The sequence below is a fragment of the Trichomycterus rosablanca genome, chromosome 11 (genome assembly GCF_030014385.1).
Source record: "Trichomycterus rosablanca isolate fTriRos1 chromosome 11, fTriRos1.hap1, whole genome shotgun sequence".
NCBI lineage: Eukaryota > Metazoa > Chordata > Actinopteri > Siluriformes > Trichomycteridae > Trichomycterus > Trichomycterus rosablanca.
In genome coordinates, this window is record NC_085998.1 from 14768922 (window position 1) to 14796588 (window position 27667).

At 39.6% G+C, this 27667-nt stretch overlaps 1 protein-coding gene across 1 annotated transcript in view; it reads left to right on the forward strand.

Annotated features, from left to right (window-relative positions):
- kiaa1549lb (KIAA1549-like b) overlaps nt 1–27667 on the forward strand; it is a 65394-nt gene that overhangs the window by 34314 nt on the left and 3413 nt on the right. The window contains exons 12-19 of the mRNA XM_063005201.1: nt 564–599; nt 6992–7182; nt 8283–8413; nt 10726–10844; nt 11107–11342; nt 17304–17436; nt 23990–24367; nt 25248–25339. Coding sequence (XP_062861271.1) covers nt 564–599; nt 6992–7182; nt 8283–8413; nt 10726–10844; nt 11107–11342; nt 17304–17436; nt 23990–24367; nt 25248–25339 — 1316 coding nt within the window. The remainder of the gene's footprint in view (nt 1–563; nt 600–6991; nt 7183–8282; nt 8414–10725; nt 10845–11106; nt 11343–17303; nt 17437–23989; nt 24368–25247; nt 25340–27667) is intronic.

The following is a 27667-nucleotide window of genomic DNA, read 5'->3' on the forward strand; positions in this document are numbered from 1 at the left end:
CTCTGGAAAGATCATTTATAATTTGTTTTTTAACTGAAACTGCGGGGTAATAAAACCACCTAAATTTGCTGTTTTTTTCTCACAACCTACATTCTGCAGCAGAATTAAAGCCCAGTGGGGAAGAGTTGCTGTCTCTGCTGTATTTACACTAGCTTAATGAGCGAAACAGGGTTTTATATACGTATATATATATATATATATATATATATATATATATATATATATATGTATATATATGTATATGTGTATGTGTATATATATATACTGTATATATATATATATATATTTTTTTTTTTATGTAGACAAAAGATTCATGTTTAGATCATTTTTAAATTCATTAATGCACAGTTATAAAGCTAATGTTGTTTGCTAAATTAGCTTGCACTGTTTCTCTAGCACGTAGCATTAATTAGCCTACATTAACTACATACAAGCTACTTGCTATGATGCACTAAACTGGACCTGTACTGTCATGCTTTACTTGCTTTGCTGTTATTACTTACTGTAAGAGTGAGTGAGTATGGTATTAATAATGACTTTTCATGCTGTTCTCTTTCATTCAGACTACGTATCGGAGAGATGTGGGTTATTTTCATCAGGTAAAAGGTTCATGCATTTGTATTTATTTACTCTATTTTACATTTTAAGGGCGTATTTACTTCTTAGGACACATTTCACAAGCCTTAATTCCCAAAACAGTTTGTAAGATGCTTAGGCTTTGACCTAAATTTAATGTAAAACAGTTCCAAAACACAATATAAACTGTTTTACAATAAATAGTTTTGGGATGGGGCAGCATGGTCGTGCAGTGGGCAGTGCTGTTGCCAGAGCTTGGGCTCAGTTCCTTGGCCAGTGGGCCTGGGTCCTTTTGTGTGGAATTTGCATGTTCTTCCTGTCTCTGTGTGGGTTTCCTCTGGGTGCTCTGGTTTACTGCCACAAGTCTAAAGACATGCAGTCAGGCCGATTGGAGCTACTAAAATTGTCCTAAAGTTGAGTATGTGTGTGTGTGCCCTGTGATAGACTGGTAACCTGTCCAGGGTGTTTCCTAACTTTTGCCTATGAATCAGACCCTGACCAAGATGAAGCGGTGGTAAAACAGACAATGATTTTGAGATAAGTATTGTAAATAACTGGCCAATTTTCAAAGTCCTCAGCTACACAAATGTACTTCCTTAATAGGCACGCTTTTGATGGAAGGCAGACACAAACTGTGGGCAGGCCAGTCTACCACTTAAGACTCTCTGATTACACTGTCATACCCTTGTTACAGTACATGATAAAGATGAGAGTTTCTAACAAGGTTTATCTACAAGGCAGAATACATTATATGGACAAAAGTATTGGGACATCACTTCTAATTATTGAATTCTTTCAGCTACAACAATTGCTAACAGGTGTAATAAATCAATTATATAAAGATCATTATATTCTTTCAACCTTGCAGCTACAGTTTAGGGAAGGTCCTTTACTGTTCCAGCATGACTGTGTACCTGTGCACAAAGCAAGGTCTATAAAGACATGAAAGAAACTCCAGTGGCCTACACATAGCCTTCACCTCAGCCCCACTGAACAGCTTTGGAATAAACTAGAACATCAGTCGCAGAGTTTTAATGCACCAGTCCACCACTGCTAAGATCCGAGTTCAAATCTTTGCTGGCTGGTTGAAGATGACTGCACAGAGATGGTGAATAATGGAGAGCAGTGCGTTACATCCATACAAGAAACTGCTCTATATGAGCCCATCTCTGATAATTATTAAAGGGGTGTGTGTAAAGTATAGCCCTTCTTAGTCAGAAAGGGGTCTGGAACAGTGGAAAAAAGATAAAACTGGGTAATTGACTATGGATTAATAGCCAATTTAAAAAAGAACAGGTAAACTAGAGATATGATACTTAGGAAAACAATAAACAGAACTTGAAATGAAAATACAGTCATATTGAAATATTAAAGGGCCTTTTTTAAAGTGTTGAAATAACAGTTGGAAACTACTTGTAATTCTAATAAATTCCATTTACACCGATCAGCCATAACAGCCATAAACCACCTCCTTGTTTCTACAAACACTGTCCATTTAATCAGCTCCACTTACCATATAGGAGCACTTTGTAGTTCTACAATTACTGACTGTTGTCCATCTGTTTCTCTGCATGCTTTGTTAGCCCCCTTTCATGCTGTTCTTCAATGGTCAGGACTCTCCCAGGACCACCACAGAGCAGGTATTATTTGGGTGGTGGGTCATTCTCAGCACAGCAGTGACACTGACATGGTGGTGGTGTGTTAGTGTGTGTTGTGCTGGTATGAGTGGATCAGACACAGCAGTGCTGATGGAGTTATTAAACACCTCACTGTCACTGCTGGACTGAGAATAGTCCACCAAACAGCCCTGTTGGCAGCGTCCTGTGACCACTGATGAAGGTCTAGAAGATGACCAACTCATGACTTTACATCTACAAAGTGGACCAACTAGGTAGGACTAGATGGACTACTGTCAGTAATTGTAGAACTACAAAGTGTGTATTTTATATAATCAAATTGTTACACCTGTTAGCAATTAAAGGCTGAAACGTTTGGCCATATAGTGTTCATGTTTCTGACAAGTGTTAAAAAGTTCAGTGTATTACTTTGGGAACAAGGTCAGATATTCTCTGTAGTTTTGGGTGAAAGTAGGCTATGCAGTGCACCAAATGCTGTAAGCATTAAGGAATAAGATCAAGCACAGACATTTAAGCCATAAAGAGTTCTCCTGCTAATTATGTTCTAGTTTAATTTTAAAGCAGTTTTTAATCCTAATGTTTATATTCATTGATCAAATTTTGATAATTTTTTTATGTACTGTTGCCTAAATGCTACAACCCCTATATCATAAAGTCATAGAAAGTCATATAAATCAGCACTCACTTTTTTCAAAGGCACCATAAGTAATTATTACTGCATAATGTGCACACTAAGTGTCACCATACACACTAGATTTGACATTTAAAACAAATTTAGATGTAATGTAGTTTATTCAACACTGATTTCCTGTCACTTCAAATTTAATTGAAGCTTGATTTGATTTCAGTTCCTCCAGATTTAATCCAACTACAGAGGAAATTTTCAAGAAAATGTAATTAAGACAGTTATGGAGAAGAATTAGTGCCAAATTAAATTGCAGTCACTACAGCGGAACAATGTAAAACGCAATACACACGTCATTGCTTTTCTGTAGGGACAGAATACATGCCAAAATGAAGGTAAAAGATTCAATGCGTTGATTTAACATTGATCGACCTGTTAACAGAAAAAAACAATACATGCAGGTTTGCATTTAGAATAATGAAATGCTGAATTTGTGTCAGAAAAAAATACAAATCAGGTTGAAATGTAATCATCCTGCAGCTGTACTACATTTCACTGTGTGCTGCATAGTGCTGAATTTGTGCCAGAATGAAAAGTAATCACTGTCCAATCTTCTACTGAATGGGGCGTAGAGACAGTCAATTGTAATCGATCATAAATTACTAAAACAGATGGAGCAAGCAAAGTGTATGCAAACATGTGACTTTACTATACACTGATCAGCCGTAACATTAAAACCACCTTCTTGTTTCTACACTCACTGTCCATTTTATCAGCTCCACTTACCATATAGAAGTACTTTGTAGTTCCACAATTACTAACTGTAGTCCATCTTCTTCTCTGCATGCTTTTTTTTAGCCGGTATCACCATGTTCTTCATTGGTCAGGACCCCCACAGGACCACCACAGAGCAGGTATTATTTAGGTGGTGGATCATTCTCAGCATTGCAGTGACACTGACATGGTGGTGGTGTGTTAGTGTGTGTTGTTTTGGTATGAGTGGATCAGACAGCAGTGCTGCTGGAGTTTTTAAACTCCGTGTCCACTCACTGTCCTCTCTATTAGCGCTCCTACCTAGTTGGTCCACCTTGTAGAAGTCAGAGACGATCGCTCATCTATTGCTGCTGTTTGAGTTGGTTATCTTCTAGACCTTCATCCGTGGTCATCTTCAGGACGCTGCCCACGGGGCGCTGTTGGCTGGATATTTTTGGTTGGTGGACTATTCTCAGTCCAGCAGTGACAGTGAGGTGTTTAAAAACTCCATCAGTGCTGCTGTCTTATACACTCATTCCAGCACAACACACACTAACACACCACCACCATGTCAGTGTCACTGCAGTACTGAGAATGATCCACCACCTAAATAATACTACTCTGTAGTGGTCCTGGGAGAGTCCTGACCATTGAAGAACAGCATGCAGGATACACAGAGCGCAGTATCGACAGCGCATCTGACAGCTAGTGCTTTAGACAACTCCGCCACCCAAGTGCCTTCAGAATGCTTGTTCTGGGCACCCAGGCTGGTGATTTGCTCATTCCTGGAGCATTTTTTGTATTTGCCATATCAGCAAGAAAGTGGTTGATTGGTTCCTACAATGAGTTATTGCTGTTGTGTAAGTGTAGGTGTGTGTGGGTGTGGGTGTGTGTGGAGGGGTGTAAAGCTGGGAGGAATACTGGCTATTGATTTTCTTCACTATTTAGCTCTACACTACACTGTTTTACCTACAATTGTTTTATACACTGTTTTACCTACAATTCATATAATCAGCATACATTGAGTAAAATCTAAATCTAAATATGTTCCCCTTTTGCTGTAATGACCGAATTCACTCGAACTGACAAGGACTTTACAAGTTTGAGCAAAAGCTAACAATCCATATTACCCCAGCATGACTTCACAATATTCCAAATATTGTAATAAAGCAATAAGCCACGAGAGACCGTGCGTTACTGAGATTTTATCACGGGGAAGGATGTTCTGGCACGACGCGAAGCGGAGTGATTAGGATTACTGTTTATATTAATCTGGACATTTCCATGTATAGTACATGACTTAAAATAGTGTTCAACCAAGTTTGTACTTTTATTTTCAGTGGTGTATTAATATGGAATGATGTGAGGTGGTCATAGGTGTGCGTATATCGTGGATTGTACAACGGCTTTGAACGCGGCTCAGCCAATCAGATTTTAGGACCAGAACTATTCGTTTTATAAAATCCAATATTCGAAATTATGTTGTAACTACATGCTCGGCTTCCTCTGTCTGCAAGTGTTGCATAATGCTTGACATAGTTTATGTCAGGTGACTGTGGAGGCAAGTCCATGACAGTAGACTCCCCTTGATATTCATTGGTTTTCTTTTGGCTCCTTACTGTACATTCATTTAAATGGTTAACTTGATGGTGCAGGTATTTCCTATTCCATCATTTAACCTAGTAGCATGGCTTCTTATTTCCTTGGCACTGTTAATGGCTGACTATAGCTTGTCCATATGTGAGAGAGAGAGAGAGAGAGAGAGAGAGACACCCCCCGAACACCCCCCCCCCCCCCCCCCCCCGCACACCCACCACACACACATCGCACACCCACCACACACAGTAATATTTTCTCTCTTTTTGTGTGAACAATTGTTTTACTACATATTGAATATTTTCTTTTTATTTTTTTCTATGTATATACTTGTTCTTTTTTCAAATATTTATATATACTAATGTAAGCTTTGACAATACAAATATGTAAATTTGTCATGTCAATAAAGCAAATTGAATTGAATTGAATTGAGAGAGAGAGAGAGAGAGAGAGAGAGAGAGAGAGAGAGAGAGAGAGAGAGAGAGAGAGTAGGCAAGCCTGACTGCATTCTTTAAAAAGTACTTGATTTGAACTTTAAACTGTCCTGTCTCTGTCCAAATTGCCAAACTGTCACTACATGCTGGGTGGTGATTTATCCAAACAGTAATTTCATCCAAAACCCTCAATAACAGTTTTGATGTAAAGCTTGCTTGCTGGTCGAAAATGTCATCCATTTTTCAGCAGCCAACATTTTTTAAATGAAGACACATTTCCCATTATTCTGTAAAAAAAAAAAAAAAAAAATCTAAAGACTGCCTTGAAATGTTGTCTACAAGTATATTAGAACTTTTGACTTGAACTGTATGTCTGTGGGGCAGCACAGTGGCTCTGTGGGTAGCGCTGTCTCCTCATAACGAGAAGTGGAGTGGTCCAGGTCCTTTTGGTGTGGACTTTGCAGTGGTGTGTTCTCCCCGTGTCTTTGTGGGTTTCCTCTGGGTGCTCCTGTTTTTTCCCACAGTCCAAAGACATGAAGTCATGTTAAAAAATTGTCCCTAGGTGTAAAGGTGTGTGTGTGTTTGCCCTGTGCTGGACTGGTGACCTGTCTGGGGTGTTTCCTATTTTTCGGCCAGTGAATAGTACCCACCGTGATCCTGAATTGGATAAAGCAGTGGCAAAAATAGATTAATGAATGAATAAATGAATGTATGTGTTTGTTTGTGTGTACACCAAACAGGTGGTCTATTAAACAGCTGTAACATGAAGTAAAATTATTTATCCCCTTATAAACAGCACTAACTAATAAACAACATTTTACAGAGACATACATTTAAAAAAAAATCCAGAAGTGTTTAACAAGCAGAATGGCATGTTTGGTGAGAGTGGGTGCCACATAGAAACAATAGTTCTGAGGATCTGGGTGTTATCCTTGCTTCCGAGCCCTGTCTGTGAAAGTTTGAGTGGGGGTTTCTTTCAGGTACTCTGATTTTCCACTCCCTTTCAAAACATTACATTACTTCTAGGAATGAGTGAGTTAGTCACCTTCGATAGCTGTCTATGTGAAGTTTGTCATTTGTCCAAATGGCAAGTGGGTTTCCTTCCTCTGGTTTTCTCCCATCTCCCAAAACATGCAATAGATGGATTGGCTACTTCATAGTGCCCCTAGGTGTGAGTGATTGATCGAGTGAGTGAATAAGTGAACTTATGAGTGTGTATTTCCAAATAGCACTGGACCCAGCTTGAACCTGACCAAGATTATTTCAAATAAATAAGTAAATGATTAAAAATCTTGTTAGAATCTTACATGTATTTCATTAAATAACTGATTATATCATTTCTTTGTATTTGTATATTTTGTCTGACACAGCCAGTTCAGGGCTTTGACTATGCAAAGCAGCACCTGGGCCAGCAGGGCACTGATGATGATAATCTACCTGTTACCCAGGATTCATTGGTGCTGCCGCTGTCTATCCGCGATGCTTCTTTATCACTGGGCAAAGTGATCCACCCAGACGGGACCAACTCCAAACTGAGCCTCGGCAGTGAAATCCGGAAAAGGTTTGCACATATTAAAAATATATGAAGTTTAGGTATAAATACTTTTAAACCATGGTCACAAAAAATTCTTGTTTTTGATTGGCTGGTAGGTGTGCATCAATTCCTCATATTTAATGTAAATCCATTTAAAATACAGTTATAAGTCAAAGCTTCTGTTTATACTTTATAAAACAAAATAGAAATGACAGGTTTTACCATCTGTGCTTATTTGGGGAACAGAAACATGCAATAAGTGGTAGCAGCTTGACTCATAATTTTGAATTTGCCCAATTTCCCTGTGCACTCTGGCAACCTCATGCCAGCTGCAGACTAGATCTATCCTTGCAAAGGCTAGCTGCACTCCTTATCCTTCTTTTCCTCTCTATGACATGATCAGGTGTGTTTTTTGAGTACCTGGCCATTCTGACAGCACCAACAAGACTTTCCTGAGGTGGTGTAGCAACTGCCTTGTTTGGGACTCCTTACTTATCAAAGCAGCATGTATTTTGGACCATTATCCCAAAGAGTTTATGGATTTAGGGACCATTAAAGGTTTTTTCCTTGCAAATGTCATACAGGCTCTGATATTTCCTCTGGTTAATAGGTTTTCTTTGTATTGTGGGGTCATGAACACTTATCTTGGCTAGACACATCTATAGTGCATTAAATTTATTTCTGAGATATTTTGTGACTTCCTGACCCCGGATGTCTTAAAGAAATGTACCACTATTCCAAATTGCTTTTATTTTGGGATAATAGCTTTCACTGTGGTTTGGTAGAGTCCTATAGCCTTGCAAACAGCTTAGTATCCCTTTTCCAGACTGAAATATTTAAATAACTTTTCTTCAGCCAGGGTTTTCAAATAGGATGTTGAGCAAACTCATGGTCTTTTGGCCGTGTATTGAATACATTTACCAGCAGGACTATTTTGTTATGTGTTCATTCAAAAGCTAGTATAGCTAAAATGCTGCTGTGCTGTACTGGCACAACATCAGAGCTTAGCTTCCAGGTGCAGCATAGAGTACAATAAAAAAGAGATAAAAACACAAGTGTGTGACATGAGCATCCTCATAAATGGACCCTGGCTTACAGTCACCCCTTGTTGCTATGGTTTCTCGCAGCAGGTTGCCGAGCGAGGAGGGTTCAGCGTTCAGCGGAGAATCTGTGAGGGAGGGTACGGGCCGAGGCTCCACGACAAAGAAAGTCACAGCACAGCAGAATCTCACCAAGGAAAAAAGTAGGAAAAGGAATGGTAAGGGAAAGCACTGTACAGACACACACACACACACACACACACACACACACACACACACTGAGACTGTTTTTTACATCTTTACTTTAGAGAGAGTTTATGTTGATGGAAAGGTTTTTACATTTTTACCATTTAGCATCATTTAGTTGTGGATTATTCTCAGTACAGCGCACAAATAGCATTATTTATTAAAAGCATTTATTTACAAAAGCTTCCAAAAATACAAACTGTGGACGTACAATGTGACGTTACTCTTGATAGTAATATCACTAAATGATGGCAGTGACAATGTAACAAGTGAACCTGCATCTAGACATAGATAATTTATCGTAATTGAGAGAAGAATAAATATCACTCTTTGTCAAAAAAATTCCTAAGGAGAATGTAAGATCATCTGTCCATGAGCTGAAGCTGAGGTGCAAGTGAGTTATACAGCAGTACATTTATTCAGAATATGCAGAACGAAGAGGGGACACTTACTTTTTCACATCACTGTATCACATTAGTTGAAATAAAGTGCAGATTACCGAAACAGTGTTTCACGTGATTTCTGTTTTTGTCTGGTCAGTTCAGTTTGGGTGGTTTCTAACTGAAAGCTGCACTCAGCTGCAGTGTACTGGGCAGCATCAATATATATGAGTCACACTCCTCCACTGAAATGATTCATTCACTGCTGCTGTAGCACTAATCACAAACCACAGTGCACACACACACACACACCCTCACACATATATCAGAGCGAAACCATTTAAAGAGTAAGCAATTCTAATTTTATTTTACTTACTCATAATTCGACAATCAACATTTAAACAAAAACAAATCTAAGCAAATAAATCCTTTATACTGGTATATTAAATTTGTTTGACTGTGAAGGGTTAAATTAAAGAAGCGTCTTTGTGTCTCTATTAGAATTTTAAATGTTGGTGATTGGTGGTTCAGCTATAAACTTATACCATTCCAAAACTATCACAATTAATATGGAGTCCCACTATTTTTGCAGCTATAGCAGTCTTCATAGTTCTGGAAAGACTTTCCACAGGAGTTTGAAGTGTGTCTGTGTTAATTTGTGTCTGCGTAAATAGAACATTTGTGAGATCAGACATTAATGTAGTTAATAGGGCAGTTGTAGCCTAGTGGTTAAGGTACTGGACTAGTAATCAAAAGGTCGCTGGTTCAAGCCCCACCACTGCCAGGTTGTCACTGTTGGGCCCTTGAGCAAGGCCCTTAACCCTCAATTGCTTAGACAATAAACTGTCACAGTACTGTAAGTCGCTTTGGATAAAAGCGTCTGCTAAATGCCGTAAATGTAATGTCAGATTAATATACCTGGCTACATTATGCCAGTGACAAGGTGCAAGGCTTCATGTTGCATGTTTCTCAAAGACGAAAATTCTTGTACGTGTTTTTCTCCAAGTCCACAGAATTGGTTGGAACCGAAAGGCAGTTTAGTTTTGTCCAACCTCATTTACTTTGTCCTGTTGAGTCATGTTTTTAGCTGCTTTAAACTTCGACATCTTGGACGTTTTAACTGATTGCTGTAGGATTGCTAGGACCGCCTCATATTGCAAAATAACCAGTGAACGTAATGCACTTGAATACACAACACAAATGCAAATTGCCTATTTCATGGTTTGTGATGTGATTTTCACAGCCATTAATTAGGTGGGCCTTACATATAATGTACACAAACAATGCTTTGTACTTTATATTTAGGCATGTAGCATAGGAATGAAGATGTCTGCGGTGCAGAATAGCTTTTTGTCCACAAGTGATGTAAACGTTTGACTTATATAGGTACAAATGCAAATAAAGATACACTCAGACAAACACAGCTGCTTTGCTCACACATAATTATCCCTTTTGGAGAGTTCTCATTTACACTGTTGCAGGGAGCATGTATAACACATCATCACGCCCATATGCTGCCATATGCTCAGCTGCTGAAGCAGACTGTGTTTGACCTAAGAGATGCAAAATATACTTTACAAATTAAGACAAACAGAGAAAGAGAGTTTATTAGTGAGTATATTTATGAAATGACAAATAGCTGTTTTATAGAATGAGCTTCAGTGAAAAAGCCACAAGTGGTTGACCAACCATATATTAGTGACCATGGTTTTGAAGTGACATGTCCATCCGACTCATAGCGAAGCTTTCAAATACTGGTGACAATACTGGGTAAAAAAAGTATTCATGTAAGTACCTAGCTACTTTTATTGTAATGATTAAGCATGGACCAACAGTAAGGGTGTTGATGTTGCGTCTGAAATGACATTGGAGGTGTGAGTTCATGGTGTGTGTGTTTTTGGCAGATCATTATGACACCTCCATGGGATCTCTGCAGCTCATCTCTGTTAAACCAGTGGAAACTCCACCTACATACCCAGCATCTTCTGACCGTAGTCAGGGTTCAGCCGTCCACAGTGGAGAGGTATCTAATCTAACACACACACACACACACACACACTATAACCCTTAAGTATAGTTAGAAATACTTGTTTGCCATCACTGTACCTGGCCTTTTCATCCTTAATTGGGCCATCTCAAAAAGTGGCTTGACACATTTTTCCTTACATGTGTATAATTAGTGGACCAATGGGAAATCAGGGCTGCATACTCCTCTCTCTTATTTTAGGTTTTGGATACATCTCAAAGACACTTACTTCTCCCTTCATCTTGTTTTCTCTCTGTAGGTGAACTTAGCTCTGAAGCAGAGGTCTGATATTGAGCATTACAGGAATAAGCTGAGGTTGAAGGCGAAAAGGAAGGGATACTATGACTTTCCATCAACTGAGGTCAGTGCCAGCTCAAAGGCTGTGAAACACAGTCACGACAGAACTGGGCACCAGCAAATGCCAGCGACACGCCCACCCAGCAGGATGCCTGAGTATGACGACAGGAGCTCTACATATGTCAAATCTCGGTGGAGGTTAGTTTGTTGATGTTATGTGTTATAGTTGAAGCTAAATGGTCTAGATACTGCTATATATGGGATTTCAATGATTTCTGCAACTGTTCTTTTCTGTGAATGTGTAATTGGTGCATATAATTTTTATCCACAGAGGATCACACGCTTTTACTTTTACAACCAGTCACTTTCTCACACTAAGGTGCAATTTAGAGCAGTCAGTCCAACGTCCGCCTGTATTTTGCAAGGTTAGAGGTAACCCAAGTACAGTGGAAACTCGATTTACCAGACTAAAAGGGGGGGTGCACTAGTCGATAAAATACAATTGTCTAAGCATGCACATATAATTAACAGTAAAATGAACAATGTAAATAGATGTATACATATGTAATGTAAAACCTGTAAATAAATAATAAAATTGGTGTACTGTACTAATAGGGAGAAATTTCATTTACCTTGTGTGGTGGAGGAGATGTTTTTTATTTTTATTTGTCATGATTGTTTAATGGGGACTCAGAGTATACTGTATCTGAAGCACTGAGTCTGAAGCACTGCTGGTGGCTACTGGAGCAGTTCTGGTGCGTAACTAGGCTCTAGAACATGCAAAAATTAAGCATAAAACAGAGAAAAAGGGGGAGAACAAAGTGAGCCTCACAATAAAATAAAGCCTATCACTCATGTAAACAGAGAGACGTGCGCCGGCTAGTGGACAATTAATGAACGACTGGTTTTGGTGCGCTTCTCTGAGGAATTTTAAACAATCGGACCGGACATGTGGTTTTCCAGATTCGTCTGTTAAATCCAAAATCCTAAATCCTAAATCCAAGGTTCCATTGTACTTGGAGAAAAACCCATGCAGACATGGCTAGATACATTTCCTTACAGGCATTTACCGAATTAACTAATGGTTAGTGGCTAGAAAGTGCTGTCTTTGCTCACTTACATTTTATTCTTACCCACCTATTCATATATATATATATATATATATATATATATAATTTTGTCACTTCACACAATAAATGTGGCAGAACAGCAGGTTCTGCTGGAACTCGCTCAGCTGAGCTGTGCACTACTGTTGTTCTACAGCGTTGCTATGGTTTGCACACATAGTTTAAATGTTAGATTACCTGGATGCTCATATATACCATTAGCCATAACATTAAAACCACCTCCTAGCCCCCTTTCATGCTGTTCTTCAATGGTCAGGACTCCCAGGACCACCACAGAGTAGGTATTATTTGGGTGGTGGATCATTCTCAGCACTGCAGTGACACTGACATGGTGGTGGTGTGTTAGTGTGTGTTGTGCTGGTATGAGTGGATAAGACACAGCGATGCTGATGGAGTTTTTATACACCTCACTGTCACTGCTGGACTGCGACTAGTCCACCAACCAAAAATATCCAGCCAACAGTGCCCCTTGGGCAGTGTCCTGTGATCACTGATGAAGGTCTAGAAGATGACCAACTCAAACAGCACCAATAGATGAGCGATCGTCTCTGACTTTAGATCTACAAGGTGGACCAACCAGGTAGGAGTGTCTAATAGAGTGGACAGTGAGTGGACACAGTATTTCAAAAAACTCCAGCAGCGCTGCTGTGTCTGATCCACTCATACCAGCACAACACACTAACACACCACCACCATGTCAGTGTCACTGCAGTGCTGAGAATGATCCACCACCCAAATAATACCTGCTCTGTAGTGGTCCTGTGGCCACTGTGACCATTGAAGTATAAAGTGAAAGCAGGTTAAAAAGATATGTAGAGAAATAGATGGACTACAGTCAATAAAAATGGTCCTTTCTGTGTGCATGTTCTCCCTGTGCCTGTGTGGGTTTCCCCCGGAAGATCCGGTATCCTCCCATAGTCTAAAAATATGCAGTAATATTTATTGGAGATACAAAAATTGCCCTAATTGGGTGTGTGTATGTGTGTCGTGTGATGAATTAGCAGCCTGAATAGGATAAAGCGATGGTAAAACAGACAATGAATTATTGAGTTGTTATTTATTTCAATGTATTATTTTTAGCATCTGGTAAGAAGTTGCATCCCAATTTTTTGTACGCTGACAAAGATAATCATTTATAATAGGTTTAAACCAAGGTCCCTAGGACCCATGCTACACCTTTGTGTTATACAAGCCCAAAATTGACAGCAACATATGGCTTGAACTTTTAATGCCTGGCACTATCAAACTCCAATTAACTGCTTGACTTCATTTTGTGACGCTCGGTCTGTCATTGAGCCTCGACAAATGAAGTCATTTATCTGGATTAGCGCTTCTTCCAGCATGAACAGCTGGCTGTTTTGTTGTTACTTTCTTTAAAAATCAACTGAGTGCATCATCAGCATATGGGAGCATGTGCAGAACGCCAAAGTTGCAGAAATAGTTTTGTCTATAGGTCAAAGTTTGAAATAGAGTATACTAAGTATGGGAAGTAGAACTTTTTGAGGCATTTGTATGAGGGGTCTTCAAAAAGTTTCCGCACTTTTATATTTTGGTTGGAAACAGTGAGGGCGGTAGGAGCAGTAATTGGTCGTGTCTGAGAGACTGAGAGAGAGCTTACAGTCTGGATTAAACGGCATCTGATTTCCACCTTTTTGGACGCTCAAAGAAGCTTTAAGGGGAAGAAGATTTTCATGTGATGATGTGAAAGCAGTGGTGCATCAGTGGCTGTGGGCTCAACAAAAAACATTTTTTGCTTTTACTCATTAAAAAGTTGGTACGACGCTGGAAAAATGCTTCGGAAGGTGACTGTAGAAAAGTGATGTAAATTGTTTTTTGCTGGTTACACAACACCCAGATTCCTAGAGAAAGCTTTAACACATATGAAGGAAAACTTATTCCAACCTTCTGTCCCTCAGACACAGCCAGTTTTGTCTGTTAATTGACAGTGACTGCAGTAGACAAAATTGACCATTAAAGTCTGTTGGGTGTGAAAAGACCAGACTAAAAAGGGGGTGGTGTCTTTGACGCTGTGTAAGGACTCTTATTAGGAGCCTGAGTCGCCTGTACAGAGGTGCAGGAACACGGGTTGGTGAGTGACTCTCCATGTGTGAAAGCAGCCTCACTCGCGAATCCACGGGTCTCCAGCAGTGGAAGACAAATTGTCTATGCTAAATTGGAAGAAAAAGTATAGAAAATGCATAACATAGCATAAAAAAGATTTGGGCATGATCAATGGTTTAAGAACCCACTATTTAGTATGTAATACACTATATGGCCAACAGTGTGCAAGAACCAGACCATGAGGATGTTGGACATCCCACTCCAACGACATTAGCATTAATATGAAGTTGCTCCCTCCTTCATTTGCCCCCTCCTCTTTATAAAAGAGCTTTTGTATGATCAGACACTGATGCTGGATGAGAAAGCTCGGCTTGCAATCAATATCTCAATTCATTCTCAAGCTGTTCAATAGGGTTGAGGTCAGGGCTCTGTGCAGACTGCTGGATCTGGATTTTCTCCACACTACAGCATGTACAGGGACTGCACTGCCTAAACTGTGGCCACAAAGTTAAAAGCGTATAGTTTAATAGCAGTGGTGGGACTGAAACACTTTAATGTAGTAATTAGGAGGGGTGTATTTAAAACTTTGTGCTGCCTTCTTTAATTTTAATTGAGTAATTACTCTGTAAGACATCAATAGTGTTACTATATGAGTGTTGGGTACCTTATACAGAGATGCTTCTGTCAACATTTGGATTAGATCTCATGTGACAGTGAAAGTAGAGACGGTAGCTGACCCTGATGTCCTTGCTTTGGTGAAAACTCCTGAACACTGGGTTTGTGTTTCACTTTAATTGTTGGATCCCATTGGGTCTGAGGATAAACTCGAAGGCTTGGCATGTAATCATCAGTAATAGGCTGTGGTGAGAGAGCGCTTCTTTAGGGCCACTTGTGGTTTGTGGGTTGATAAGAGGATTTGCTTAATTTGATGGACACTCTCTGGAATGTTTCACATATTCAAAGCTTTGTTGTAACTTGCTGGCCTAATTTAAAAATTGGCAGGCGTTTATTTGCTCATGCCTAATTAGACAGGGTTGGAGAGTCGTTGTAAATAAGGCAAAAGTCTGTTTTTGATGCCCATACCAGCAGTATGCCATTTATACTATGCAACCAAAAGTATTTGGACACCTGATCATGAGCTTGTTGGACATTCCATTTTAAAAAACAAATGGTATTAAAATAGAGTGACCTCTATGTGATCTTTTAAGCTGTAACAACAGCCACTCTTCTGAGACTTCTTACAAGACTTGTGTCTGTGGGGATTTGTGCACATTTAGTCTAAAGAGCATTTGTATGGCTAGGCAGTGATGCGGGATAGGAAATCCTCAGTTGATGTTCCAGTTCATTCCAAAGCTGTACAGTTAAGCTGAGGTCAGGGTTCTGTGCAGGTCACTGGAGTTTCTTTAAACCAAGGTTTTCAGTAATGCTGGGACAGGAAAGGGCCTTCCCTTAATTGTTGATGCAAAGTTAGAAACACACTTTCATTCATTAAGATAATTGATTTATTACACCTGTTAGCAATTATTGTGGCTGAAAATTCAAAAATTTAAAAGGGTGCCCCAATACTTTTGTCCATAAAGTGTATTTCCACCTAAGGAATATCAATATCAATGTTAATCATGTTTAAACCTGATACAACTAGTGTTAAAATATTATTTACACTATTATTTACACTTTTGTAGAAGGCATTCATCTAACTTTAACTAAATTGACAGATAGATAGATAGATAGATAGATAGATAGATAGATAGATAGATAGATAGATAGATAGATAGATAGATAGATAGACTACAACTGCCCATCCTACTTTTCTACTCAGAAAATAAAATGATTTTTACTTGTTGCAAGTTCATTTATTTAAAAAAAAAAAGGAACAATGTAACCACCCACATATTACAAACTGAAGCTGTGAAGTAGTAGTAATTCATTGTAGTCACACAACTAAGCACTAAATATATTAATTATTATACCCTTTCATACAGTAGTGTATGGATTGAGGCACTTTATCTCCACTTTTGGTCCAGATAGTGACATTTCAAGGTGCATCAGAATCAGAAATACATTTTCCTTTAGTTCCACTGTGGTAATTGTATATTATGCTTTAAGATGAATAACTGAATCGAGGCACATGTGACTTCTCAAATCTTGAATTGATAACTTGTCTTTAATTCAATGCAACTTAAATAAAACATGAAATTTATTGTACTGATTTACACTGGGAGAAATCTTAAGATCTAAAGTTGCTTAGAAATGGTGGCAGGGGCGGCACGGTGGCTTAGTGGGTAGCACTGTCGTCTCACAGCAAGAAGGTCCTGGGTTCGATCCCCAGATGGGGCAGTCCCGGTCCTTTCTGTGTGGAGTTAGCATGTTCTCCCCGTGTCCAAAGACATGCAAGTGAGGTGAATTGGAGATACAAAATTGTGAACCGATGAATCTTGTGTAATGAGTAACTACCGTTTCTGTCATGAATGTAACCAAAGTGTAAAACATGTTAAAATCCTAATAAATAAATAAATAAATAAATAAATAGAAATGGTGCCAAGTGATATTCCTGATCTGTAAAATGTGAGATCGTTGATTGACCCTATGTAGGGGCTTTAAGTCTCTTAATTTATATTTATACTTCAGTAAAACATCGAGTCATGATTACCTATAAGCTGCTAACCAGTAAGGAGAACTTAAAAGAAACATTAAACCCGGGACATGTTTCATTCACATTTCTAGGGGTTCTCTTTATTGTGTGTGTGTGTTAAAAACATTTTTGAAGGGTTTTATTTTATATTTCTGGAATACATTTACGTCAGTTAAAAGGTAAATTCTTTTCTAAAATTAAGGTAATTAAACAAAAGCATTTTTTCATGATGATCTATATCCATGTTTGCCACAGGTACCAATAATCTTTAAGCTAAATGTATAAACATGATCATGTTTTTTCCTTTGCTGTAGAAGATGTGTGTGTGTGTATTTGCAGGCACTCTGAGGTGAAACATCCAGCATATCGGAGCAGACAGTCATTAAACAGTCCAAGTCCTGGGGGAACCGAGATGGACCTGCTGGTTATGAGAGAACGGCCCAGAAAAGGCATCCGTAATAGTGGCTATGATGTGAGTCATACTAATGTCTATTGCACTATCTATTCTTTTTTTAATTTCATTTTATTTTCATTAACCGCTTTATCTGGGTGGTTCCGGTTCCACCCCAAAATGCTGGGAACAAGGCAGGACCTTCCTGGACAAAACACCAATCCATGAAAGATTTATTCATGATAGAAAACAAATTATTGTGTGCTTTCCATGTTGTGCAATTATTCATTTCTTTTTTTAAATTCTGGCAGTGTGTGAGTCAAGCTGTTGTATTGGCACATACACTCAGTTTAACGATTTTGGAGTGGGAGTGATAGGAAAAAAATTCTCCTCTTATGGTGGGAAACATTTATCTCTGGCTGATCTACAGTGCATTGATAAGCTTATAAGGTGTGATGAAATCAGCATCCCGGCCTTGCTTGCTTGAGCTTTTGGTCATATTTAGTTAAATAAAGGTTAATTGAACACTACAGCAATGTGATACCAGGAAAGTTGATCTAAACACCGAGGCGGCTTCTACGTGACTTACTGTGGGCAGTACATGGATATGCTGGACAAAGAGATGATTCACATCCCAAGCAATGGTGCAGGATAAAAAGTGCTATTCAGAATTGAGTGCAATTAAAAACCTAATTGGGTAGTTCCTGGAAATATGGTCCCCCACAGGACCATCACAAAGTAGGTATTATTTAGGTGGTGGATCATTCTCAGCACTGCAGTGACACTGACATGGTGGTGGTGTGTTAGTGTGTGTTGTGCTGGTATGAGTGGATCAGACACAGCAACGCTGCAGGAGTTTTTAAATACTGAGTCCACTCACTGTCCACTCTATTAGACACTCCTACCTAGTTGGTCCACCTTGTAGATGTAAAGTCAGAGACGATCGTCCATCTATTGCTGCTGTTTGAGTTGGTCATCTTCTAGACCTTCACAGGACCCTGCCCATGGGCGTTGTTGGCTGGATATATTTTTGGTTGGAGGACTCTTCTCAGTCCAGCAGTGACAGTGATGTGTTTTAAAACTTCACTCATATCCAGCACAACACACACTAACACACCACCACCATGTCAGTGTCACTGCAGTGCTGAGAATGATCCACCACCCAAATAATACCTACTTTGTAGTGGTCTGGGGAGAGTCCTGACCATTGAAGAACAGGGTGAAAGCAGGCTAAAAAAAGTATGTAGAGAAACAGATGGACTACAGTCAGTAATTGTAGAACTACAAAGTGCTTCTACAGTGGGGCCAAAAAGTCAGCCACTGATTGTGCAGGTTATCCTACTTAGAAAGATGAGAGAGGTCTGTAATTTTCATCATAGGTACACTTCAACTATGAGAGACAAAATGAGAAAAAAAAAATCCAGGAAATCACATTGTAGGATTTTTAAAGAATTTATTTGTAAATTATGGTGGAAAATAAGTATTTGGTCAATAACAAAAGTTCAACTCAATACTTTGTAACATAACCTTTGTTGGCAATGACAGAGGTCAAACGATTCCTGTAAGTCTTCACCAGGTTTGCACACACTGTACGGACTCCACAAATTTTCTATGAGGTTAAGGTCTGGAGACTGGCTAGGCCACTCCAGGACCTTGAAATGCTTTTTACGGAGCCACTCCTTCGTTGCCCGAGCGGTGTGTTTGGGATCATTGTCATGCTGAAAGACCCAGCCACGTTCCATCTTCAATGCTCTCACTGATGGAAGGAGGTTTTGGCTTAAAATCTCACGATACATGTGAGATTCTTCATTCTTCCCTTAACACGGATCAGTCGCCCTGTCCCCTTTCACTCTTCCCAGCCTGGTGCAGGTCTACAATTTTCTTCCTGGTGTCCTTCGACAGCTCTTTGGTCTTGGCCATGGTTGAGTTAGGAGTCGCCCTGTCCCCTTTGCAGAAAAACAGCCCCAAAGCATGATGTATCCACCCCCATGCTTCACAGTAGGTATGGTGTTCTTGGGTTTTTCTTCTTCCTCCAAACACGACAAGTTGAGTTTTTACCAAAAAGTTCCATTTTGGTTTCATCTGACCACATGATATTCTCCCAATCCTCTTCTGGATCATCCATATGCTCTCTGGCAAACTTCAGACGGGCCTGGACATGTACTGGCTTAAGCAGGGGGACACGCCTGGCACTGCAGGATTTGAGTCCCTCTCGGCGTAGTGTGTTACTGATGGTAGCCTTTGTTACTTTGGTCCCAGCTCTCTGCAGGTCATTCATCAGGTCCCTCCGTGTAGTTCTGGGATTTTTGCTCACCGTTCTCATGATCATTTTGACCCCACGGGATGAGATCTTGACCCCAAGGGAGATTATCAATGGTCTTGTATGTCTTCCATTTTCTTACAATTGCTCCCACAGTTGATTTATTCACACCAACCTGCTTGCCTATTGTAGATTCACTCTTCCCAGCCTGGTGCAGGTCTACAATTTTCTTCCTGGTGTCCTTCGACAGCTCTTTGGTCTTGGCCATGGTTGAGTTTGGAGTCTGACTGTTTGAGGCTGTGGACAGGTGTCTTTTATACAGATAACGAGGTCAAACAGGTGCCATTAATACAGGTAACGAGTGGAGGACAGAAGAGCTTCTTAAAGAATAAGTTACAGGTCTGTGAGAGCCAGGAATCTTGCTTGTTTGTGGGTGACCAAATACTTATTTTCCACCATAATTTACAAATAAATTCTTTAAAAATCCTACAATGTGATTTCCTGTATTTTTGTTTCTTATTTTGTCTCTCATAGTTGAAGTGTACCTATGATGAAAATTACAGACCTCTCTCATCTTTCTAAGTAGGAGAACTTGCACAATCAGTGGCTGACTAAATACTTTTTGACCCCACTGTATATGGTAAGTGGAGCTGATAAAATGGACAGTGAGTGTAGAAACAAGGAGGTGGGCCAGTGATAGCTCAGTGGTTAAGGTACTGGACTAGTAAACAGAAGGTTGCCGGTTCAAGCCCCGCCACCACCAAGTTGCCACTGTTGGGTCCCTGAGCAAGGCCCTTAACCCTCAATTGCTCATTGTGTAAGTCGCTTTGGATAAAAGCGTCTGCTAAATGCTGAAAATGTAAATGTAAATGTTTTAACGGTATGGCTGATCGGTGTATACTTACACATATGAACAATGAAGTATAACTTGATAGGCATACGAAATGGATCTAGGGAAAATATTTAGACCTCACAAATTAATAACATTAGCACTTTTATGCAAAGGTGTTGTTGGCAATTACTGCCTTCTCTAACCTGGTGCCCCTATATGGCTAGAACACCCCCACTATTCTGAGAAGGCTTTGCACAAGATTTTATAGTGCCTCTCTGAATATTTGTGTTCGCCTACTCAAATGAGCATTTGCCTGGTCCACACACACTCTTGTGTAAAGCCTTCCAAGTAGAGCGGAGGCTGTTATAACTGTGACGGAGGGGGCAAGCATATTATTTCCTATAATTTTGATATAGGAAGACCAACAGGCTCATAGTCAAGTATCCACGTATGTTTGATCTTATAGTAAATTACTGTTTATTCAAGGCATCAGAAAAGATAAGAGAAAACTAATGATTTTGTAAGAGGAGGCAATTTCGGGGTTTAGCTGTCACTATGGAAACAGCAGCACACTCTTGTGGATGCTCATAGATTACTGATGTCTGAGAGAAGTGTGCAAGGAGAAGTGTGCAAGAATCTGACTATATACCAAAATTACATGATTTAAATTTCATATACAGTATATGTTTTATTTTATATGTTAAAAAATCTGATAGTGGCAGTACAACAAAGACTGTGAAGCCGATTTAAAGATTATTTATTTATTTATTTTTTAATTGTAACAGGAGACATTATTCTGCAATAACAGGACTGGACAAATACCAATAACAAACTGGTAATTGGATACACGGCTCTGGATCTGGTGACCTGTATAGGAATTCATTACGGCTGCTGAGATTACTGCAGAATGTCATGCCTTACATGATAAATCATAATTTATGAGCCCTGCATGCAGTGGTCCTGAATTCCTGAGCTCTCATTTCATTCATGAAAAGGAACACAAGGAAAAATAGAGATGTAGCAGACTAAACATACACCTGCAGTAGACTGCAGAAAGGGCTTCCATTTTCATTACTACGCTAACTCAGCAGTGCTGTTCACAAGCTCAGCCCCGGCAATTAATCAGAGGAGGCAAAGAGGCGAGCAATGAATAAAAACAGCTCTTTAAGCTATAGCAGCCGATCAGCAGCAACAAAATCAGATACCACAGCAGAGAGAATGTTATTAGAAGGCTTTAAATATTGTTCATTTTTACCAACCGTTTCATCTTAGTCAGGGTCGAACACCTGACTTCAATCATTGTGACATATAGCATTAGTCATGTAGTGTATATTGTAACTATTGTAGTGTTTCAGTTTTTATAGATAGGAAACAATGGATTTAGAAATTATTCAGGCCCCTTGACTGTTTGTAAACTTTATTATGTTGTGGTGGATTTGATTTTGAATAGATATAACTACCATTGTACTCATTAATCTACATTTAATCACCCATAATGACAAAGTAAAATATTTTTTAAATTAAATTCAAAATCAAATACAGTGGAACCTTGATTTAACAGACCTACTGTACATTTACCAGTGACCATTTACCATTTACCTACATGACCAGTAGTTCAGTAATTGTCTACTAGCCGGCCGGCGCACGTCTCTATGTTTACATGAGTGATAGGCATTATTTTGTCGGGAGGCTCACTTTGTTCTCACATTTTTCTCTTTGTTTTATGCTTAATTTTTGCATGTTCTCGTGCTTAGTTATGCACCAGCATGGCTCCAGTATTCACCAGCAGTGCTTCAGACTCAGACTAATAGATATTCCCCACTAGTCCCCACTATATGATTACGGCATTCTCGACCACACAAGGTAAATGAAATTTCTCCCCAGTAGTACAGTACACCAATTTTATTTATTTACTGGTTTTACATTACATATTTACATATCTATTTACTTTGTTCATTTTACTGTTTATCATATGTGCATGTGTAGTACTTTTGTGGACCTTAGTGCTGTGTTTTCATATATTTTTGCACCCCCTGGAAAAAAAAACTTGCTGTTTCTGACAATCACATTTCACGGACCAGTGCACCCCCCTTTTAGTGCATCAGAACGAGGTTCCACTGTACTGAAATCACGTATTCACAAAAGTATTTAGACCATTTGCTGTGGAACTCCAAATTGTGTTTAAGTGCATCCTGTTTGCTTTAATTATCCGTCAGATGAATTGACTGGACATATTTTGGAAGGGCACACTGATTTACACTGTATTGTCTGTACAAAAAGCTAGCAAGCCAAGCAAATTGTGTCAGGACCAAAGGCAGGGCAGGACAGGGCAAGGCATATAAAACAATTAAGCATTTGAGTGTTTACAAAACCACTGTGACCTCAATAATTTTGAAATGAATAAGAAGCTTGGCACAATCTTGAAACTTTCTAAAGTTGGTCATTTGACTTAATTGGTTATGCAGAAAAGAATGGCATTGGAGGGCACTGGTCAGAAGGGTAGAAAAGAAATTGGAGAAACTGTTGGGTGTACAATCAACTTATCTGAAGAATGGGATAAACTGCCTAAATCCAGATGTGCAAAGCTAATAAATTTAAGACTTGCAGCTGGAACTGCTGCCAAAGGGGCTACAAAGCATAGAAGAGGTCTGAATACTATGGTATATGAATCCACTGTTGTTGTGTAATACTGGATGAGTTTATTCTGTGGTGGCTAGCTGGATTCATTTTGAATTTCAGATAGTAGTCCAGTGGTGTTTGGCTTATTCTTTTTAAAACTCTACATTAAGTTTAATTACTTGTTTTAGTTGCTTCTGTATGAAAAGGAAAATGTGCTGTTTAGCTGACAGTGGTAATAAATAATAACCTAAATGCTATCATTATGTTGTGTAACATTAAATTATTTCTTATGAATACCATCTTATACCATCTTATAAACCATCAGAACAGTTCCAGACCATAATTTTTCGTTCAGTATAAGTTTCCATGGTTTACATGTCCAATAAAGGTGTGCTTTATGCCAGCAAACAGCAGGGTTTCTACCAAGAGTTTCAACACAAATCGAGGAAACATGTGCTAGTGTTGAATTTACTTTTCTGTGGTGGTAGGTAAGAGGCAGAGTGCACAATTTTTACTAGCTTATTATCTGATTTAGCACTTGTTTTGTGAGCTTGTGTGGCTATTGCTGCCTCCAGACATCCTTTCTCTTACTATTTTTATTACTTTTTTATGCAGAACACTGTGTACACTAGACGATTGTAAATATTTCCAGGTTATTTTGCATTTTTTGGAGTTTACCCACAGGTTTTAATAATATGCAAATGTTTGAGACTGTGGACTGAAATGGCTACTTTAAACCCTAATGTTTTGTTTCTAGAAATGGTTGTGACGTGAGGTTTAAAGATCATTGGTTGTATTATCAAGCCACTTTTTATTTCAGTCACAATTATTTTTACCAACAAAACAAGTGCCTTGGCCAAGGTTGTCCAAGCTTACCATTGTGAACACTGTATTTTAAAACCCTGTGTTTGCTCATCCTTCAGACGGAGCCTGAGATCATTGAAGAGACTGATGTGGATGGACTAACAGCTCGTAGTCAATATAACTACAAGCAGCAGGCTAAAGGTCACTCGGAGACATCCACACTGAGCTCACAGCCCTCTATAGATGAAGTACGTCAGCAGATGCACCTACTGTTAGAAGAAGCTTTTAGCCTGGCATCTGCAGGTCACACTTCATCCAACAGGAGAGACCATTATCAGCATGAGCACCAGCAGCTCAGTCTCTACAGCCCTGGACCTCCTATCCCCTACACAGAGGGGACAACTAGTGCCCCTGGCACCATGAATCGTGCCAAGGAAGGGCTGCAGTGGGTGCCAGCCTACAGGCAAGACCTCTATCAGTGCAGCGTAGGCAAACTGGTAAGCTCTTGATCCACAACCTTACTGAATATAATTTTTGCTTCATGGTTTTACCAATTAGGTAACAATACCTGAAGATATCAAATAGTTAAACAATGCAATGAAAGCTAGTGAGAAATCAGCTCATAAAAATGCAGCACTCAAGGACCCTTCAGCCCACAGCCTAAAACATGGCAGACCGACTACTAAACTTCCAGCATCTCCAGATACTGTGGCTATAGAGCAAAGATTATCAGATGCAATAAATGTAACGGTGACACCGACTGAAATAAATGAACCCAGGTGAATTCAGGAGCTCCTTCTCAGAGATTAAAGCAATGTTTCCATTAGGAAAACGACAAAGGGCACTGACTAAATTGGATATATTTATTCTAGTAGAATTTTAGAAGAATACAGATTGCATTTAGTTATTTCAGGATGATGGATTGGCTAATAAAGTAAGACCTAGAAAGAAGAAATTGAATCAAGTCTGTGAGACATAAAACCAAAGCTAAGCTTGGTAGAAAATGGAAAGAAGCCCATCAAGTATCCAGAAAAACAATGTAAATCTCATTAGTGACCCAGGTCAAAAGTTTTTACCTGAATCAACAAAAAACTTGAGCTGTACAGCACCCACTCCTCCAGCTGCACTGTAAAATATAAAATATAAAGTAAATGTTTTACATAAGCAATTAAAAGGGTCCATAACAAGATTGATGGATACAATTAGAGAAAAAATGAAGAGGCCATTAGGAAGCCTAAAGACCAGGATATTCTGGAGGTCTCTGTGGTCGCCAGGAATTGGATTCAACTTGACGGCACTTAATAATAAAACAAATTGTTGATGTGAGTTTTTTGTAGGTGGCTCCTATAATAATGACACATTTTCTATTCTTTATAGACTTTTAGGTTCACTCAGCTGCCAGAGATGGGCTCTCCTCCTCCACCTATTCCACCAAGAACAGGCCCTCCACCCAGGAGCTCACTGCGAAGGTGAGCTCACATCCTCAGACCTTCACTGGAAGTTGTAACATACATTTACAAGGTAATAATACTTAGGACTTAATGAGATGTAGAGCAACTCTTTGCCTGCCTAGTAGCTTTTATCTTGGGAAGCTCTTACACAATTACTGAAGGGTTTGTAATGCAATGTTAAAGCTGTAGTTCTTTAGTTACAATTTGGCAACTGGCAAAGCAATAAAAGGTACTTGACCTCATCCTGGTGTTCATTAAACCACTTGAATAATGTTAGTAGTATGTATGGGACACTGGCACACTGACCACCTATTTGACCACACTGACCACTTATTTGGAAAACATTCTGTCTGGAATGCAGGAGTCATTCAGTTTGGTCCCAAACTACTTTTTGAAATTTAGGATGTTCTTTATGTTAAAATAAGAAACACTCCACTGGTTGAGGAGAGCCAACAGACTGACACACATCCTCTCCGAAATGTGTGCAGTAGCCGACTGCATCCTTTCACTTGCACGAGGAGAGTTCATATGCGGATCAGCTTTGTGTATGGAGAGCCACACCCTGATCAATGCATTATCCCTCATCTCTGTGCAGGCGCTATCAATCAGCCAGCAGAGGTCGTAATTGCATCAGTTATGAGGTCCCGCCCGGCACCCCCCTTGAACAACAGCCAAACGTTGTTCGTGTAGGCACCCAGTCTGCCGGATGGTGTCCATGTTACTTTTAATGTAATGTTTTTAATATTTGTAAGTGTTCTGTTCCACTGATTAAATGTAGACTGCAACTGTTTCCAATATGCTTGATAGGCTACAGTCTAGGCAAAATGTCTTTTTGAAATTCAGCTGCTCGGGTGGTGCAGCAGTCGAGTCTCAATGGTGGCACTGGCCTGATCAGGTGCTGAACAGAAACAAATGGTCATGTCTGAGAGAGGGCAGGTCAAACAGAAAATCAGCTTATTGCCATTAGATCGAGGCACTGATGAGCAACAAAAGAATTCTTGGAATTATTAATTAAGTACACCAAGGGACTTACAGTGGATTCAAAATGTATTTAAACTCCTTGACCTTCTTGTGCTATGAAATTTCATACTGACCTTTTTACCCATCAGTCTACACTTAATCATCCGTAATGGCAAAATAAAAACATTAAACAAGTGAAAACATTAATTCAAATTTAAATTGAACTCTTTTATAAGCAAAGGATTCAGAACCTTTGCTGTGGCATCCAGTTTGCTATAACAGTCCTTGAGATGATTCTAGAATGGAATTGAAGTCTGCCTGTTGCAGTTTGAATTGATTGGACATAGTTTGAAAGGGCGCACTTCAATGTATATAAAGGACCCACAATTTACACTGGGGGACAAAAACAAGCCATGAATTCCAAGGAACTGTCTGTAGGTCAAATTGTGGCAAGGCATTCATCAGAGCAATAACACAAAACAATGTCTTAGGCTTGAAGTGTTCCACTGACCCCAGTGGCCTCAATAATTTTGAAATGGACGGAACTTGGCGCAACCTAAATCTGAGCTGAGCATCCAGCCAGATTGCAAATCAAGACAGAAATGGGCTTGGTCGATTAGAAATAACCATACAGTCGTAATGAAAAGGGCTCCAAAAGTCATGTGCAGATATTGAAGAGTGTGTTGGACGGACAACCATCTCTGCAGCACATCATAAATCGGGCCTTGATTGCAGAATGTCAAGATGGAAGCCAACAGTGAGTAAAATGCATACGTCATCCAGTTTGGAGTTTGCTGAGTAGCAGGAAAAGGACTAGCAATATGAGGAAAAAGATTCTCTGGTCTAAAACGAAAACAGCAAGCACTATGTCAGGTATAAAACAAGCACTGCCCTGGCTAATACCATCCCTACTGTGAAACGTAGTGAAGGCAGCATCATGCTAGTGAAAGCTTCTCAGTGGCAAGAACAGGGAGACTGATAGGAACTGAGGGATGAATGAATTTAGTGAAATACTGGAACATTCTTAAAGACCCTTCTCTGAACTGCACACAAACTTAGACTGGTTTGACAGTTTCAACAGCCAAACACTGGAGTGGCTTTGAGGACGGTCTCTGAATGACTCTAAGTGGCCCAAAAAAAAAATTTTTTTATGCATTTTCTCCCCTTTTTCTCCCCCTTTGGCGCGTCCAATTGCCCAAGTGCATCATGCTTCCTCTTCACCTATGCCGATCCCTGTGCTCTGACCGAGGAGATCGAAGCTAACCCACGCCCCCTCCGACACGTGGGCAGCAAGCCGTATGCATCTTATCACCCACACATTGACGAGTGTTTTGCCACCTAGCACTGTGTACGGAGAGACACACCCTAAGAGCACTCTTTCCTCAT